The sequence below is a fragment of the Salmo salar genome, chromosome ssa26, assembly GCF_905237065.1.
Source record: "Salmo salar chromosome ssa26, Ssal_v3.1, whole genome shotgun sequence".
Taxonomy (NCBI): Eukaryota; Metazoa; Chordata; class Actinopteri; order Salmoniformes; family Salmonidae; genus Salmo; species Salmo salar.
The window spans coordinates 51,641,180-51,658,841 of NC_059467.1; the positions used below are offsets into that span (position 1 = coordinate 51,641,180).

Consider the following 17,662-nt stretch of genomic DNA (forward strand, 5'->3'; position numbering starts at 1 on the left):
CCAGGCAGTGATGCAACCAGTCAGGATGCTCTCGATGGTGCAGCTGCAGAACTTTTTGAGGATCTGGGGACCCATGCCAAATCTTTTCAGTCTCCTGAGAGGGAAAAGGTGTTGTCGTGCCCTCTTCACGACTGTCTTGGTGTGTTTGGACCATGATAGTTTGTTGGTGATGTAGACGCCAAGGAACTTGAAACTCTCAACCTGCTCCACTACAGCACCGTCGATGAGAATGGCAGATGTGCTCGTTCCCCCTTTACCTGTAGTCCACAATCATCTCTTTTGTCTTCATCACGTTGAGGGAGAGGTTGTTGTCCTGACACCACACGGCCAGGTCTCTGACCTCCTCCCTATAGGCTGTCTCGTCATTGTTGTGATCAAGCCTAAAACTGTTGTGTTGTCGGCAGACTTAATGATGGTGTTGGAGTCGTGCCTGGCCGTGCAGTAATGGTTGAACAGAGAGTACAGGAGGGGGCTGAGCACACACCCCTGAGGGGCCCCCATGTTGAGGATCAGCGTGGCAGATGTGTTGTTACCTACCCTCACCACCTGGGGGCGGCCCATCAGGAAGTCCAGGATCTCTAGTTGCAGAGGGAGGTGTTCAGTCCCAGGGTCCTTAGCTTAATGATGAGCTTTGTGGGCACTATGGTGTTGAACGCTGAGCTGTAGTCAATGAACAGCATTCTCACATAGGTGTTCCTTTTGTCCAGGTGGGAAAGGGCAGTGTGGAGTGCAATAGAGATAGCATCATATGTCGATCTGTTGGGGCGGTATGCAAATTGGAGTGGGTCTAGGGTTTCTGGGATAATGGTGTTGATGTGAGCCATGACCAGCCTTTCAAAGCACTTCATGACTACAGACGTGAGTGCTAAAGGTTGGTAGTCATTTAGGCAGGTTACCTTAGTGTTCTTGGGCACAGGGACTATGGTGGTCTGCTTGAAACATGTTGGTATTACGGACTCGGTCAGGGACAAGATGAAAATGTCAGTGAAGACACTTGCCAGTTGGTCAACCCATGCTCGGAGTACACGTCCTGGTAATCTGTCTGTGAATGTTGACCTGTTTAAAGGTCTTACTCACATCGGCTACGGAGAGCGTGATCACACAGTCGTCTGGAACAGCTGATGCTCTAATGCATGTTTCGGTGTTGCTTGCCTCGAAGCGAGCATAGAAGTTATTTAGCTCGTCTGGTAGGCTCGTGTCACTGGGCAGCTCGCGGCTGTGCTTCCTTTTGTAGTCCGTAATAGTTTTCAAGCCCTGCCACATCCGACGAGCATCGTAGCCGGTTTAGTAGGATTCGATCTTAGTCCTGTATTGATGCTTTTCCTGTTTGATGGTTCATCGGAGGGCATAGCGGGATTTCTTATAAGCGTCCGGGTTAGAGTCCCGCTCATTGAAAGCAGCAGCTATACCCTTTAGCTCAGTACGGATGTTGCCTGTAATCCATGGCTTCTTGTTGGGGTATGTACGTACGGTCACTGTGGGGACGACGTCCTCAATGCACTTATTGATGAAGCCAGTGACTGATGCGATGTACTCCTCAATGCCATCGGAAGAATCCCGGAACATGTTCCAGTCTGCGATAACAAAACAGTCCTGTAGTTTAGCATCTGCTTCATCTGAACACTTCCTTATTGAGCAGGTCACTGGTAATTCCTGTGATTTTATATTTTTGTTCATTATTTATACCGGTATAAATCATTTTAATAGCAGGACGCTGTAAATTCCATTGAATTAGACTGTTTGAGAAGGTCTGAATCCTAAGTAACCTGCCTACTCAGTTTGAAGAACAATACCAACATAGTTACTGTAGCAGGTCAACACTGTGTGCTGGAAAACCTTGGTAGAGCATGGGTGGAATAGGCATTGTGGTGCTGGAAAACCTTGGTAGAGCATGGGTGGAATAGGCATTGTGGTGCTGGAAAACCTTGGTAGAGCATGGGTGGAATAGGCATTGTGGTGCTGGAAAACCTTGGTAGAGCATGGGTGGAATAGGCATTGTGGTGCTGGAAAACCTTGGTAGAGCATGGGTGGAATAGGCATTGTGGTGCTGGAAAACCTTGGTAGAGCATGGGTGGAATAGGCATTGTGGTGCTGGAAAACCTTGGTAGAGCATGGGTGGAATAGGCATTGTGGTGCTGGAAAACCTTGGTAGAGCATGGCTGGAATAGGCATTGTGGTGCTCATGTGAATTTCCTTTCTTTTTTGGGCTTTAGACCAATGCCTATTCTCACTTAAAACATTTTTTTTTTAGTTTTTAATTTCCATGTTTTTTTTTACACCGGAAGGTGATTATATAACATGATTATACAACACCTCACAATGTTGTGTGTTTTTTATTTACTTTATTTATTGATAAGATCCTATCTCATAATCCTACTGAAGCAAATATTTACTATGCAATTACACAATGTAGCTGGCTAGATGACTACAGGAGGGAGAAATGTGGATGAGCTGTTTTCAATGGAAGGGTTCCGGAATATTCTCTCTTGTCAAGACGAGGTCTGGCCGTGAATACATGATAGTCATCCACTTCGGTGGAACCGACTTGGGACACACAACGTGGACAGCCCTGGTGCGTCAGAACATGTGTCAGACCCTGGCTTCACACGTGTAGTGGTAGTTACTGATCCTGGCTTCACACGTGTAGTGGTAGTTACTGATCCTGGCTTCACACGTGTAGTGGTAGTTACTGATCCTGGCTTCACACGTGTCCTGATAGTTACTGACCCTGGATTCACACGTGTAGTGGTAGTTACTGATCCTGTCTTCACACGTGTAGTGGTAGTTACTGATCCTGGCTTCACACGTGTAGTGATAGTTACTGATCCTGGCTTCAGTAAGTAAGTAGTTACTGACCCTGGCTTCACACGTGTCCTGGTAGTTACTGATCCTGGCTTCACACGTGTCCTGATAGTTACTGATCCTGGCTTCACACGTGTAGTGATAGTTACTGATCCTGGCTTCACACGTGTAGTGATAGTTACTGACCCTGGCTTCACACGTGTCCTGATAGTTACTGATCCTGGCTTCACACGTGTAGTGGTAGTTACTGATCCTGGCTTCACTAGTGTCCTGATAGTTACTGATCCTGGCTTCACACGTGTAGTGATAGTTACTGATCCTGGCTTCACACGTGTCCTGATAGTTACTGATCCTGGCTTCACACGTGTCCTGGTAGTTACTGATCCTGGCTTCACACGTGTAGTGGTAGTTACTGATCCTGGCTTCACACGTGTCCTGGTAGTTACTGATCCTGGCTTCACACGTGTAGTGGTAGTTACTGACCCTGGCTTCACACGTGTCCTGATAGTTACTGATCCTGGCTTCACACATGTCCTGGTAGTTACTGATCCTGGCTTCACACGTGTCCTGGTAGTTACTGATCCTGGCTTCACACGTGTAGTGATAGTTACTGACCCTGGCTTCACACGTGTCCTGATAGTTACTGATCCTGGCTTCACACGTGTAGTGGTAGTTACTGATCCTGGCTTCACACGTGTAGTGATAGTTACTGATCCTGGCTTCACACGTGTAGTGGTAGTTACTGATCCTGGCTTCACATGTGTAGTGATAGTTACTGATCCTGGCTTCACACGTGTAGTGATAGTTACTGATCCTGGATTCACACGTGTCCTGATAGTTACTGACCCTGGCTTCACACGTGTCCTGGTAGTTACTGATCCTGGCTTCACACGTGTAGTGGTAGTTACTGATCCTGGCTTCACACGTGTAGTGGTAGTTACTGATCCTGGCTTCACACGTGTAGTGGTAGTTACTGATCCTGGCTTCACAGGTGTCCTGGTAGTTACTGATCCTGGCTTCACAGGTGTCCTGGTAGTTACTGACCCTGGCTTCACACGTGTAGTGGTAGTTACTGACCCTGGATTCACACGTCTAGTGGTAGTTACTGACCCTGGATTCACATGTCCTGGTAGTTACTGATCCTGGCTTCACACGTGTAGTGGTAGTTACTGATCCTGGCTTCACAAAGACACACCTGCCCACAATCACGCTGTCAAATGCAGACTTACAAGTACTTACACACACACACACACCTCCCTGCCCTGTGATCGTTGGCTGCTCTCCCAGTCTGGGCTGCATGCTGGGTCTGGGTAACCGTGGTGACGCTCTGTTAGCCTTGGCGTGGGCTGTCTGGCAGTGACCAAAACCCAGCACCTGACAGGACGGACACCGACCCACCACCTGCACCTGGCACACTCACAAAGAAACCCGCCGTGCAGCACACACACACACACACACACACACACACAGTAGTCCGGTCAAACCCCAGCTCTGGCCCGGGCCCAGTCCACTCTGGCTATGGCCCAAATGGCATGGGCTCTGGTTGAAAGTAGTGCATTCTAAAGGGAATATGACTCTTGTTGAAAGTAGTGCACTATATAGGGAATAGGGTGCCATTTGGGACGCAGCCTCTCTGTCTAACCGAACTATAACCCTCGTTATAAACCACAGTGCTCTCCTATAACTCACAGCAGGCTGACAAAACCACAAGGATTCCTCATAACCAACACCAAGCTGAGCCCTGAGGCTCCCTGAAACCTCACCCAGACTCTAACCACCTCACTGAAACCTCACCCAGACTCTAACCACCTCACTGAAACCTCACCCAGACTCTAACCACCTCACTGAAACCTCACCCAGACTCTAACCACCTCACTGAAACCTCACCCAGACTCCAACCACCTCACTGAAACCTCACCCAGACTCTAACCACCTCACTGTAACCTCACCCAGACTCTAACCACCTCACTGAAACCTCACCCAGACTCTACCACCTCACTGTAACCTCACCCAGACTCTAACCACCTCACTGAAACCTCACCCAGACTCTAACCACCTCACTGAAACCTCACCCAGACTCTAACCACCTCACTGAAACCTCACCCAGACTCTAACCACCTCACTGTAACCTCACCTCACCCAGACTCTAACCACCTCACTGAAACCTCACCCAGACTCTAACCACCTCACTGAAACCTCACCCAGACTCTAACCACCTCACTGAAACCTCACCCAGACTCTAACCACCTCACTGTAACCTCACCCAGACTCTAACCACCTCACTGAAACCTCACCCAGACTCTAACCACCTCACTGTAACCTCACCCAGACTCTAACCACCTCACTGAAACCTCACCCAGACTCTAACCACCTCACTGAAACCTCACCCAGACTCTAACCACCTCACTGTAACCTCACCTCACCCAAACTAACCACCTCACTGAAACCTCACCCAGACTCTAACCACCTCACTGAAACCTCATCCAGACTCTAACCATCTCACTGTAACCTCACCTCACCCAAACTAACCACCTCACTGAAACCTCACCCAGACTCTAACCACCTCACTGAAACCTCACCCAGACTCTAACCACCTCACTGAAACCTCACCCAGACTCTAACCACCTCACTGAAACCTCACCCAGACTCTACCACCTCACTGAAACCTCACCCAGACTCTAACCCTCTCACTGAAACCTCACCACTTAACCTCTCACTGAAACCTCACCCAGACTCTAACCACCTCACTGAAACCTCACCCAGACTCTAACCACCTCACTGTAACCTCACCTCACCCAGACTCTAACCACCTCACTGAAACCTCACCCAGACTCTAACCACCTCACTGAAACCTCACCCAGACTCTAACCACCTCACTGAACCTCACCCAGACTCTAAACCTCACCCAGACTCTAACCACCTCACTGAAACCTCACCCAGACTCTAACCACCTCACTGAAACCTCACCCAGACTCTAACCACCTCACTGAAACCTCACCCAGACTCTACCACCTCACTGAAACTTCACCCAGACTCTAACCACCTCACTGAAACCTCACCCAGACTCTAACCACCTCACTGAAACCTCACCCTGCCAGCCAAACCTGGTAGTTACCAGAACAAGTTAGTACCCTGACCAGACTCTGGTTCTACACTGTGTCCAGTCAGTGATACCCTCCTTGCTGTAGTCTCTTCAGTCTCTCCTGTACTGTCCAGTCAGTGATACCCTCCTTGCTGTAGTCTCTTCAGTCTCTCCTGTACTGTCCAGTCAGTGATACCCTCCTTGCTGTAGTCTCTTCGGTCTCTCCTGTACTGTCCAGTCAGTGATACCCTCCTTGCTGTAGTCTCTTCAGTCTCTCCTGTACTGTCCAGTCAGTGATACCCTCCTTGCTGTAGTCTCTTCAGTCTCTCCTGTACTGTCCAGTCAGTGATACCCTCCTTGCTGTAGTCTCTTCGGTCTCTCCTGTACTGTCCAGTCAGTGATACCCTCCTTGCTGTAGTCTCTTCAGTCTCTCCTGTACTGTCCAGTCAGTGATACCCTCCTTGCTGTAGTCTCTTCAGTCTCTCCTGTACTGTCCAGTCAGTGATACCCTCCTTGCTGTAGTCTCTTCAGTCTCTCCTGTACTGTCCAGTCAGTGATACCCTCCTTGCTGTAGTCTCTTCAGTCTCTCCTGTACTGTCCAGTCAGTGATACCCTCCTTGCTGTAGTCTCTTCAGTCTCTCCTGTACTGTCCAGTCAGTGATACCCTCCTTGCTGTAGTCTCTTCAGTCTCTCCTGTACTGTCCAGTCAGTGATACCCTCCTTGCTGTAGTCTCTTCAGTCTCTCCTGTACTGTCCAGTCAGTGATACCCTCCTTGCTGTAGTCTCTTCGGTCTCTCCTGTACTGTCCAGTCAGTGATACCCTCCTTGCTGTAGTCTCTTCAGTCTCTCCTGTACTGTCCAGTCAGTGATACCCTCCTTGCTGTAGTCTCTTCGGTCTCTCCTGTACTGTCCAGTCAGTGATACCCTCCTTGCTGTAGTCTCTTCAGTCTCTCCTGTACTGTCCAGTCAGTGATACCCTCCTTGCTGTAGTCTCTTCGGTTTCCCCTGTCGTGTCTTTGGCATCATTAAATTGAAGACTGTTATTTTATCAAATCAATTCTCTGTAGTTATTATGACGTTATTAAACTAATTATGTAAATGTAATTAACTAGGAAGTTGGGGCACCAAGGAAAATCTTCAGATTACAAAGTTATAATTTTCCTAATATAACTTTTCAGATATTTTAAAATCTGATCAATTAGTCTTCTAATTAATTAATTATTCTTTACCTCACGTTAGTCTCATTCCGAACGTCGTAAATCATTGGTTATCTGCACGAACCCAGTCTTCACTATGAATCATCCATACATCAATTGTCTTAATCATTTATTTACTAACTAACTAAATAATCACAGAAATGCATAAACAAACAAACAAACAGTAGATATGGTCACAAGGAAATGATAGGGGAGGTTCCCTAGTGGGCTGAGCCGATATGACGGCTTGGTGGACAAAGGGAAGTGGGTGTGGACTGAAAAGGGCGGGAAAGACAAGAGTCACTACACAGTTGCTAATTACATTATTTTAAAATACTAATCCTTTGCACATGAACGCTCACTCATTCGGGAATAATTGCAATCAATATATATTTACGCTCAGTGTGTCGTCGTGATCTCTGTTGGCATCGTCCGTCTTTCTGTTGGAAAGTTCATCTGATCGTCTCTCTGCTTCCATGAAGTCGCTCGTGGTTAGAATGGATACGTCAAGAGTCCCATTCCAAAATGTTCTTATAGAATAGATATTTCGGCGCTTGTCCGTATTCGCATTCCAGGTCGATATAATTTCCAGCTGCAGACTAGTAATTAGTATGGAAGATTTGCTCTTATTCTGTCGGGATCGATAGTCTCAGAGTTGAACCATTTGCACCCGTGTAGCCAATGCTCCACATGGTTTGGTTAGGAATTCAACAACCATTACAACCTTAGCTTAGACTGAGGTTTTTGGTGGTCTCTACTCCAACCTTTGCCCCCTCGGTGATCGAGGTACGGATTTCCTCAGGTGGGGTTTTTATTCGGAACAGTAGAAAAGGGCTGTCCCATGACGCCAGAGGCCTGATGAAAGCCCCCCATTTAGCCATTTCACTCTCTCTCTCTCCTCCTCTCCCTCCTTCTCTTTAACTCTCTCCCTCTCTCTCTCTCCTCCTCTCCCTTCTTCTCTTTAACTCTCCCTACCTCTCTCTCTCCCCCTCTCCCTTCTTCTCTTTAACTCTCCCTACCTCTCTCTCTCTCTCTCTCTCTCTCTCCTCTCCCTTCTTCTCTTTAACTCTCCCTACCTCTCTCTCTCTCTCTCTCTCTCCTCCTTCTCTTTAACTCTCTCTCTCTCTCTAACTCTCCCTTCCTTTAACTCTCTCTCTCTCTCTCTCCCCCTCTCCCTCCTTCTCTTTAACTCTCCCTACCTCTCTCTCTCTCTCCCTCCTTCTCTTTATCTCTCTCTCTCTCTCTCCCTCTCTCTCTCTCTTCTCTTTAACTCTCTCTCTCTCTCTCTCCCCTCTCCCTCCTTCTCTTTTCTCCCTACCTCTCTCTCTCTCTCCTCTCTCTCTCTCTCCCTCTCTCTCTCTCTCTCTCTCTCTCTCTCTCTCTCCTCTTCTCTCCCCCTCTCCCTCCTTCTCTTTAACTCTCTCTCCCTCTCTCTCTCTCTCTCCCTCCTTCTCTTTAACTCTCTCTCTCTCTCTCTCTCTCTCTCTCTCTCTCTCTCTCTCTCTCTCTCTCTCTCTCTCCCTCCTTCTCTTTAACTCTCTCCTCTCTCTCTCTCTCTCTCCCTCCTTCTCTTTAACTCTCTCTCTCTCTCTCTCTCTCTCTCCCCCTCCTTCTCTTTAACTCTCTCTACCTCTCTCTCTCTCCCCCTCTCCCTCCTTCTCTTTAACACTCTCTCTCTAACTCTCTCTCTCTCTCTCTCTCCCTCCTTCTCTTTAACTCTCTCCTCTCTCTCTCTCTCTCCCTCTCCCTCCTTCTCTTTAACACTCTCTCTCTAACTCTCTCTCCCCCTCTCCCTCCTTCTCTTTAACACTCTCTCTCTCTCTCTCTCTCCCCCCTCCCCCTCCTCTCTCTAACACTCTCTCTCTAACTCTCTCTCTCTCTCCCCCTCTCCCTCCTTCTCTTTAACACTCTCTCTCTAACTCTCTCTCTCTCTCCCCCTCTCCCTCCTTCTCTTTAACACTCTCTCTTTAACTCTCTCTCTCTCTCTCTCTCTCTCCTTCTCTTTCTCTCTCTCTCTCTCTCTCTCTCTCTCTCTCTCTCTCTCTCCCTCCTTCTCTTTAACTCTCTCTCTCTCTCAGGATGTTAGCTACTCGGGGACGCTGGGCTATACCAACCCTGAGATGGACGTGGAGGATCCTACCACCATGGCTGCAGCGCGGGGGGTTCTAGAGTGAGTTGTTATTCTGTTCTCTAGTGGTTAAAGTTGCAAAATTCCAGGAGGACTTCTGAATTTCCTGCTTATTCCCTCCTGACAGGGATTTCTAGAAAACCTGAGAATTTGGGGAATGTTACCAGAATTTTGCAACCCTAGTGGTGGTTCTGAATGAAAAATGGTCATCTCTCCCCCCTTTTACTGGCTGCTGGGGTTTCATCCACGCGCCTCAGTCGCTCCGCTGCCTTGGACAACCTTTAGTTTGTTTAGTAGTGGTTCTGTAAATCTGCCCGTTACCTCGTTAAAGAATAAACACTTTAATTACTTTGTAGTGGGATGTTCCCCTTTTTAACTGGCTTGTAAAAACTGTTGATATCTTGTTTTAGTCCAAACACACAGGATGATGTCTGGCTGTAGTACAGAACTGGTTCTATGAGGTTTGGACCGACACTAGTGGGAAAGACAACAGAACTGGTTCTATGAGGTTTGGACCGACACTAGTGGGAAAGACAACAGAACTGGTTCTATGAGGTTTGGACCTGCACTAGTGGGAAAGACAACAGAACTGGTTCTATGAGGTTTGGACCTACACTAGTGGGAAAGACAACAGAACTGGTTCTATGAGGTTTGGACCGACACTAGTGGTGTGTTCTGTTCTGTAGTGTGGAGCTGGGCTGTGATGTGTAATGTGACTAATACAATTAGTGTTGTTTGACAGGTCCATAATATCTCTCTGTCTCTCTCTCTCTCTCTCTCTCAGTGATGTGAGTCAGCAATCTCTCCTTATTTCTAATAATAAGACATTCCCTCTGTACTGCTGGTTGTTATCTCTCTCTCTGTACTGCTGGTTGTTATCTCTCTCTCTGTACTGCTGGTTGTTATCTCTCTCTCTCTTTCTGTACTGCTGGTTGTTATCTCTCTCTCTGTACTGCTGGTTGTTATCTCTCTCTGTGTACTGCTGGTTGTTATCTCTCTCTCTGTACTGCTGGTTGTTATCTCTCTCTCTCTGTACTGCTGGTTGTTATCTCTCTCTCTCTGTACTGCTGGTTGTTATCTCTCTCTCTCTCTGTACTGCTGGTTGTTATCTCTCTCTGTACTGCTGGTTGCTATCTCTCTCTCTCTCTGTACTGCTGGTTGTTATCTCTCTCTTTGCCGTCTCAGAGGGAAGACCAATCAAAACAAACTGGTGGACCGGCTCTTAGTCTCAAATCCCTGCTTCTTTTTTAAACTGGATGACTGGAACCATATTTCAGTCATAAAAATGGACCTTGTGTTTTATTGTTCTTGGGACGTCCACACACTTTCAAAGGGCGTCAAAGTATTTTAAGGTCATCATTTCAGTGGATATGTGTAGTTGGGTTGTTCGGTAGCCTAAGTAGTGTCCCAAATGGCACCCTACTCCACCCTGGTCAAAAGTAGTGCACTACATATGGTGCCCGTTTGTGATGCAACGTCAATTATCCCTCCAGGCAGGTTTGTACATGTTTTCATAACTGACACACAATAAACAGTGTTTAGCATTAACACCTCATTTCATCATAACTTACGACGACTGTGACCATGACAAATTCTCTATTTGTCTCCATGGTGAAAGCAAAATAAAACAGTTTTCCCATGACTTTAATGACAGTCTGCTGCTGTGTCCCAAATGGCACCCTATTCCCTATTTAGTGCACTAATTTAGACCAGAGTGTTATAGGGGAAAGGGTGCCATTTTGGGATAGAAGTACAGTAAGGAGGAGAGCAACAGGAAAGTGATAGTGGTGTATAATGGAGGTGGACCTCTGATGTAAGTCTATCAGTCAAGCAGAGGGACACACTAATAACACTATACTGTCTCACACAAGGTCATACATTCATCCTCATGGCTAAATGGCTCCTTCAGAAAGGCTGGGCATTGGAGAGTTACGTGACCTACAAAAACGCAACGGTCAGAAGACTGAAGACTCCTGGCGACAGTTCATCATTCTATATTTTTATTGAGGTTATCTACTTCCAAGGTTTTATACTTTCTAGTTTAAATGTTGGTGGAAATGTCTAGGGGGGGAGCAAGAAACATACGGGTTCACCCACCCAAAAATGTCAAATGAACAACCAGAAAACAACTGAAGTTACTACTGATGCTAGCTTTAGCAACGGCATCTTGTTAGCTTTAGCAACGTCATCTTGTTAGCTTTAGCAACGGCGTCTCGTTAGCTTTAGCAACGGCATCTTGTTAGCTTTAGCAACGGCGTCTCGTTAGCTTTAGCAACGGTGTTTCGTTAGCTTTAGCAACGGCATCTTATTAGCTTTAGCAACGGTGTTTCGTTAGCTTTAGCAACGGCATCTTGTTAGCTTTAGCAACGGCGTCTCGTTAGCTTTAGCAACGGCGTCTCGTTAGCTTTAGCAACGGCGTCTCGTTAGCTTTAGCAACGGCATCTTGTTAGCTTTAGCAACGGTGTTTCGTTAGCTTTAGCAACGGCGTCTCGTTAGCTTTAGCAACGGCGTTTTGTTAGCTTTAGCAACGGCATCTCGTTAGCTTTAGCAACGACGTCTTGTTAGCTTTAGCAACGGCGTCTCGTTAGCTTTAGCAACGGCGTCTCGTTAGCTTTAGCAACGGCGTCTCGTTAGCTTTAGCAACGGCGTCTCGTTAGCTTTAGCAACGGCGTCTCGTTAGCTTTAGCAACGACGTCTCGTTAGCTTTAGCAACGGCGTCTCGTTAGCTTTAGCAACGGCGTCTCGTTAGCTTTAGCAACGGCGTTTTGTTAGCTTTAGCAACGGCGTCTCATCGTTAGCTTTAGCAACGGCGTCTCGTTAGCTTTAGCAACGGCGTTTCGTTAGCTTTAGCAACGGCATCTCGTTAGCTTTAGCTGAACAACAGGAGAGGATGGAGGAGGTGGTTACACGTCCTGTTGGTGCAGCAATTCAAGCAGTGAGGGAACAAGTTGTTACCTTTTTTTGAGATCAGATGGACCTGGAATCAGATCCAGATTTAATAGAAAAGGTTCATCACATTCAGACTGAGACAAAAGGAGCCTAAAAAGGGACGTGAACATCTGCACTTTGGATTTTGAGAAGATGCGGGTTCAAAAATGGCGTCGCTTGAGGATCAAGACAGACGCAATAACGTGTGGGTCACGGGGATTTCTACAAACCGGGGAAGAGGGAGGTGATGCGATTGCTTTCCTGCAAGAAATCCTTCCCAAATGGATTCCGTCACTTGGTACTACTCCGATTCAAATGGAAAGGAAGAAGGACAACCCCCAGACCTTCATGCTCTTCAACGTTCTCCGATACCAAGACCTCAACGCTATTCTACAAGGAGCGCTGGAAGCAAGAAAGAATGCGCCCGTCCAAGATGGCGGGAGAACCTTACGTTTTTATGCAGACTTCAGCTGCCTTCACCAATGAGCGAAAGGAAAGCATTTGCAGATGTCCAGAGGGAGTTGTACCCGCAGGGCATGCCGTCTTTTCTGATCTATCCCGTTACCCTGCGACTTACTTTCAACGCTTAGAAACTCTCCTTCACCTCGGCATAAAGAGGCTGAGGAATTTCGGTGAAGTCTCCCTGGCTACAGGTCTACACGCCCCCTCCCCCATTCCACCTGAGCTGTTGCTACAAATCACCTGGCCTGGATGGCATTCTACCTGAGCTGTTACTACAAATCACCTGGCCAGGATGGCATTCCACCTGAGCTGTTACTACAAATCACCTGGCCTGGATGGCATTCCACCTGAGCTGTTACTACAAATCACCTGGCCAGGAGGGCATTCCACCTGAGCTGTTACTACAAATCACCTGGCCAGGATGGCATTCTACCTGAGCTGTTACTACAAATCACCTGGCTAGGATGGCATTCTACCTGAGCTGTTGCTACAAATCACCTGGCCTGGATGGCATTCCACCTGAGCTGTTACTACAAATCACCTGGCTAGGATGGCATTCTACCTGAGCTGTTACTACAAATCACCTGGCCTGGATGGCATTCTACCTGAGCTGTTACTACAAATCACCTGGCCTGGATGGCATTCCACCTGAGCTGTTACTACAAATCACCTGGCCAGGATGGCATTCCACCTGAGCTGTTACTACAAAGCACCTGGCCTGGATGGCATTCCACCTGAGCTGTTACTACAAATCACCTGGCTAGGATGGCATTCTACCTGAGCTGTTACTACAAATCACCTGGCCAGGATGGCATTCCACCTGAGCTGTTACTACAAATCACCTGGCCTGGATGGCATTCCACCTGAGCTGTTACTACAAATCACCTGGCCTGGATGGCATTCTACCTGAGCTGTTACTACAAATCACCTGGCTAGGATGGCATTCTACCTGAGCTGTTACTACAAATCACCTGGCTAGGATGGCATTCTACCTGAGCTGTTACTACAAATCACCTGGCTAGGATGGCATTCTACCTGAGCTGTTACTACAAATCACCTGGCTAGGATGGCATTCTACCTGAGCTGTTACTACAAATCACCTGGCCTGGATGGCATTCCACCTGAGCTGTTACTACAAATCACCTGGCTAGGATGGCATTCTACCTGAGCTGTTACTACAAATCACCTGGCTAGGATGGCATTCTACCTGAGCTGTTACTACAAATCACCTGGCTAGGATGGCATTCTACCTGAGCTGTTACTACAAATCACCTGGCTAGGATGGCATTCTACCTGAGCTGTTACTACAAATCACCTGGCTAGGATGGCATTCTACCTGAGCTGTTACTACAAATCACCTGGCTAGGATGGCATTCTACCTGAGCTGTTACTACAAATCACCTGGCCTGGATGGCATTCTACCTGAGCTGTTACTACAAATCACCTGGCTAGGATGGCATTCCACCTGAGCTGTTACTACAAAGCACCTGGCCAGGAGGGCATTCCACCTGAACTGTTACTACAAATCACCTGGCCTGGATGGCATTCTGCCTGAGCTGTTACTACAAATCACCTGGCCAGGATGGCATTCCACCTGAACTGTTACTACAAATCACCTGGCCAGGATGGCATTCTGCCTGAGCTGTTACTACAAATCACCTGGCCTGGATGGCATTCCACCTGAACTGTTACTACAAATCACCTGGCCAGGATGGCATTCTGCCTGAGCTGTTACTACAAATCACCTGGCTAGGATGGCATTCTGCCTGAGCTGTTACTACAAATCACCTGGCTAGGATGGCATTCTACCTGAGCTGTTACTACAAATCACCTGGCCAGGATGGCATTCTACCTGAGCTGTTACTACAAATCACCTGGCTAGGATGGCATTCTACCTGAGCTGTTACTACAAATCACCTGGCCTGGATGGCATTCTACCTGAGCTGTTACTACAAATCACCTGGCTAGGATGGCATTCTACCTGAGCTGTTACTACAAATCACCTGGCTAGGATGGCATTCTACCTGAGCTGTTACTACAAATCACCTGGCTAGGATGGCATTCTACCTGAGCTGTTACTACAAATCACCTGGCCTGGATGGCATTCTACCTGAGCTGTTACTACAAATCACCTGGCCAGGAGGGCATTCTACCTGAGCTGTTACTACAAATCACCTGGCCAGGATGGCATTCTACCTGAGCTGTTACTACAAATCACCTGGCTAGGATGGCATTCTACCTGAGCTGTTACTACAAATCACCTGGCCTGGATGGCATTCTACCTGAGCTGTTACTACAAATCACCTGGCTAGGATGGCATTCTACCTGAGCTGTTACTACAAATCACCTGGCTAGGATGGCATTCTACCTGAGCTGTTACTACAAATCACCTGGCTAGGATGGCATTCTACCTGAACTGTTACTACAAATCACCTGGCCTGGATGGCATTCTACCTGAGCTGTTACTACAAATCACCTGGCTAGGATGGCATTCTGCCTGAGCTGTTACTACAAATCACCTGGCTAGGATGGCATTCTACCTGAGCTGTTACTACAAATCACCTGGCTAGGATGGCATTCTGCCTGAGCTGTTACTACAAATCACCTGGCTAGGATGGCATTCTACCTGAGCTGTTACTACAAATCACCTGGCTAGGATGGCATTCCACCTGAACTGTTACTACAAATCACCTGGCTAGGATGGCATTCTACCTGAGCTGTTACTACAAATCACCTGGCTAGGATGGCATTCTACCTGAGCTGTTACTACAAATCACCTGGCCTGGATGGCATTCTACCTGAGCTGTTACTACAAATCACCTGGCCAGGAGGGCATTCCACCTGAGCTGTTACTACAAATCACCTGGCCTGGATGGCATTCCACCTGAACTGTTACTACAAATCACCTGGCCTGGATGGCATTCTACCTGAGCTGTTACTACAAATCACCTGGCCTGGATGGCATTCTACCTGAGCTGTTACTACATTTTTGGGGCATTTTAGGACCAGTATTATTGGAGTCAATTTCATCGGCCATCGACAAAAAAATAAATAAATCACGAGCATACTAACTCATTAATCTCTCTACTGCCAAAGAAAGGGAAAGATCACACACACTGTGCAAATGATTGTCTGATATCTTTAAATAATTTGACCCAAAAATTGTATTGAAAAGTATTTTGCTTTAACGGATGGAAAGGTATTTGGATACTGGACCAGTCAGGTTTTTATAAAAGGTTGCCTTGCAGCTCACACTGTCAGACGATTTAATGCAGGTAATACATGAAACACAACAGCTGTGTCTAGATGCTGAGAAGGCATTTCACAGGCTTGAAATGACAGTATTTGTAGGCTGTTTTTGGAGAAATTTGGTTTTTGGGAAATCATTTTATCGATATGGTTCGTGTGTGTTATACGCTAACCCAGTCGCTATGGTTTCTACTAACGGCATACAGTCCATTCCCTATTTGTCAGCGATGTAGACAAGGAGACGGCCGATCCCCAACGGTATTCACTTAGTCGCTAGAGCCTTTATCACTACGTCTGATGCAGAATGTAATTGCTTCTCCTATACTGATTTAAATCCTCTTCTCATACCATATCACTATATGCAGATAATTCTCCTATATTTATTTATTTATTTTTATTTCACCTTTATTTAACCAGGTAGGCAAGTTGAGAACAAGTTCTCATTTACAACTGTGACCTGGCCAAGATAAAGCAAAGCAGTTTGACACATACAACAACACAGAGTTACACAAAACATACAGTCAATAATACAGTAGAAAAATATATATATATGACAGATATTCAAAATTCACTTCCCTTAAACAATTCCTCTGAAAACACAGCTCACGTATTAGTATAAAACATGTCTGCATGGTCTGGTGAAGTTTAATTATGAGAAGATTTACAAGGAAGTCGGGACGGGATTTAACCGTTTGGGAGAAGTTGCCTGCTTCTTTACAAACTAGGGTCGCTTCCATATACGTAAATACCTACCGCTGCTATGCTAACAGAATGTGTTGTGTTCCTACCGCTGCTATGCTAACAGAATGTGTTGTGTTCCTACCGCTGCTATGCTAACAGAATGTGTTCCGACCGCTGCTATGCTAACAGAATGTGTTGTGTTCCGACCGCTGCTATGCTAACAGAATGTGTTGTGTTCCTACCGCTGCTATGCTAACAGAATGTGTTGTGTTCCTACCGCTGCTATGCTAACAGAATGTGTTCCTACCGCTGCTATGCTAACAGAATGTGTTGTGTTCCTACCGCTGCTATGCTAACAGAATGTGTTGTGTTCCTACCGCTGCTATGCTAACAGAATGTGTTGTGTTCCTACCGCTGCTATGCTAACAGAATGTGTTGTGTTCCTACCGCTGCTATGCTAACAGAATGTGTTGCGTTCCTACCGCTGCTATGCTAACAGAATGTGTTGTGTTCCTACCGCTGCTATGCTAACAGAATGTGTTGTGTTCCTACCGCTGCTATGCTAACAGAATGTGTTGTGTTCCTACCGCTGCTATGCTAACAGAATGTGTTGCGTTCCTACCGCTGCTATGCTAACAGAATGTGTTGTGTTCCTACCGCTGCTATGCTAACAGAATGTGTTGCGTTGCTACCGCTGCTATGCTAACAGAATGTGTTGCGTTGCTACCGCTGCTATGCTAACAGAATGTGTTGTGTTCCTACCGCTGCTATGCTAACAGAATGTGTTGTGTTCCTACCGCTGCTATGCTAACAGAATGTGTTGTGTTCCTACCGCTGCTATGCTAACAGAATGTGTTCCTACCGCTGCTATGCTAACAGAATGTGTTGTGTTCCTACCGCTGCTATGCTAACAGAATGTGTTCCTACCGCTGCTATGCTAACAGAATGTGTTGTGTTCCTACCGCTGCTATGCTAACAGAATGTGTTTTGTTCCTACCGCTGCTATGCTAACAGAATGTGTTGTGTTCCTACCGCTGCTATGCTAACAGAATGTGTTGCGTTCCTACCGCTGCTATGCTAACAGAATGTGTTGCGTTCCTACCGCTGCTATGCTAACAGAATGTGTTGCGTTCC

At 46.9% G+C, this 17,662-nt stretch overlaps 1 protein-coding gene and 1 long non-coding RNA gene across 7 annotated transcripts in view; one reads left to right on the top strand and one right to left on the bottom strand.

Annotated features, from left to right (window-relative positions):
• The window catches only part of LOC106588030 (palmitoyltransferase ZDHHC1), a 55,519-nt gene that overhangs the window by 31,007 nt on the left and 6,850 nt on the right, over positions 1 to 17,662 (top strand). For both annotated transcript variants that reach the window (XM_045708273.1, XM_045708272.1), the window contains one exon: positions 9,159 to 9,250. In XM_045708273.1, the coding sequence (XP_045564229.1) occupies positions 9,159 to 9,250 (92 nt within the window). The remainder of the gene's footprint in view (positions 1 to 9,158; positions 9,251 to 17,662) is intronic.
• On the bottom strand, positions 4,272 to 5,849 carry LOC123730746 (uncharacterized). 5 transcript variants are annotated; one of them, XR_006762172.1, is made up of 4 exons: positions 5,723 to 5,849; positions 5,526 to 5,674; positions 5,239 to 5,468; positions 4,272 to 5,204 (listed from the first exon to the last, which is right to left on the bottom strand). It is a non-coding gene; the product is annotated as an uncharacterized lncRNA (long non-coding RNA). The 5 variants fall into 5 exon arrangements; XR_006762173.1 differs by having other exon boundaries at positions 4,272 to 5,280; positions 5,346 to 5,468; positions 5,723 to 5,847; XR_006762174.1 differs by having other exon boundaries at positions 4,272 to 4,560; positions 4,623 to 5,468; positions 5,723 to 5,844.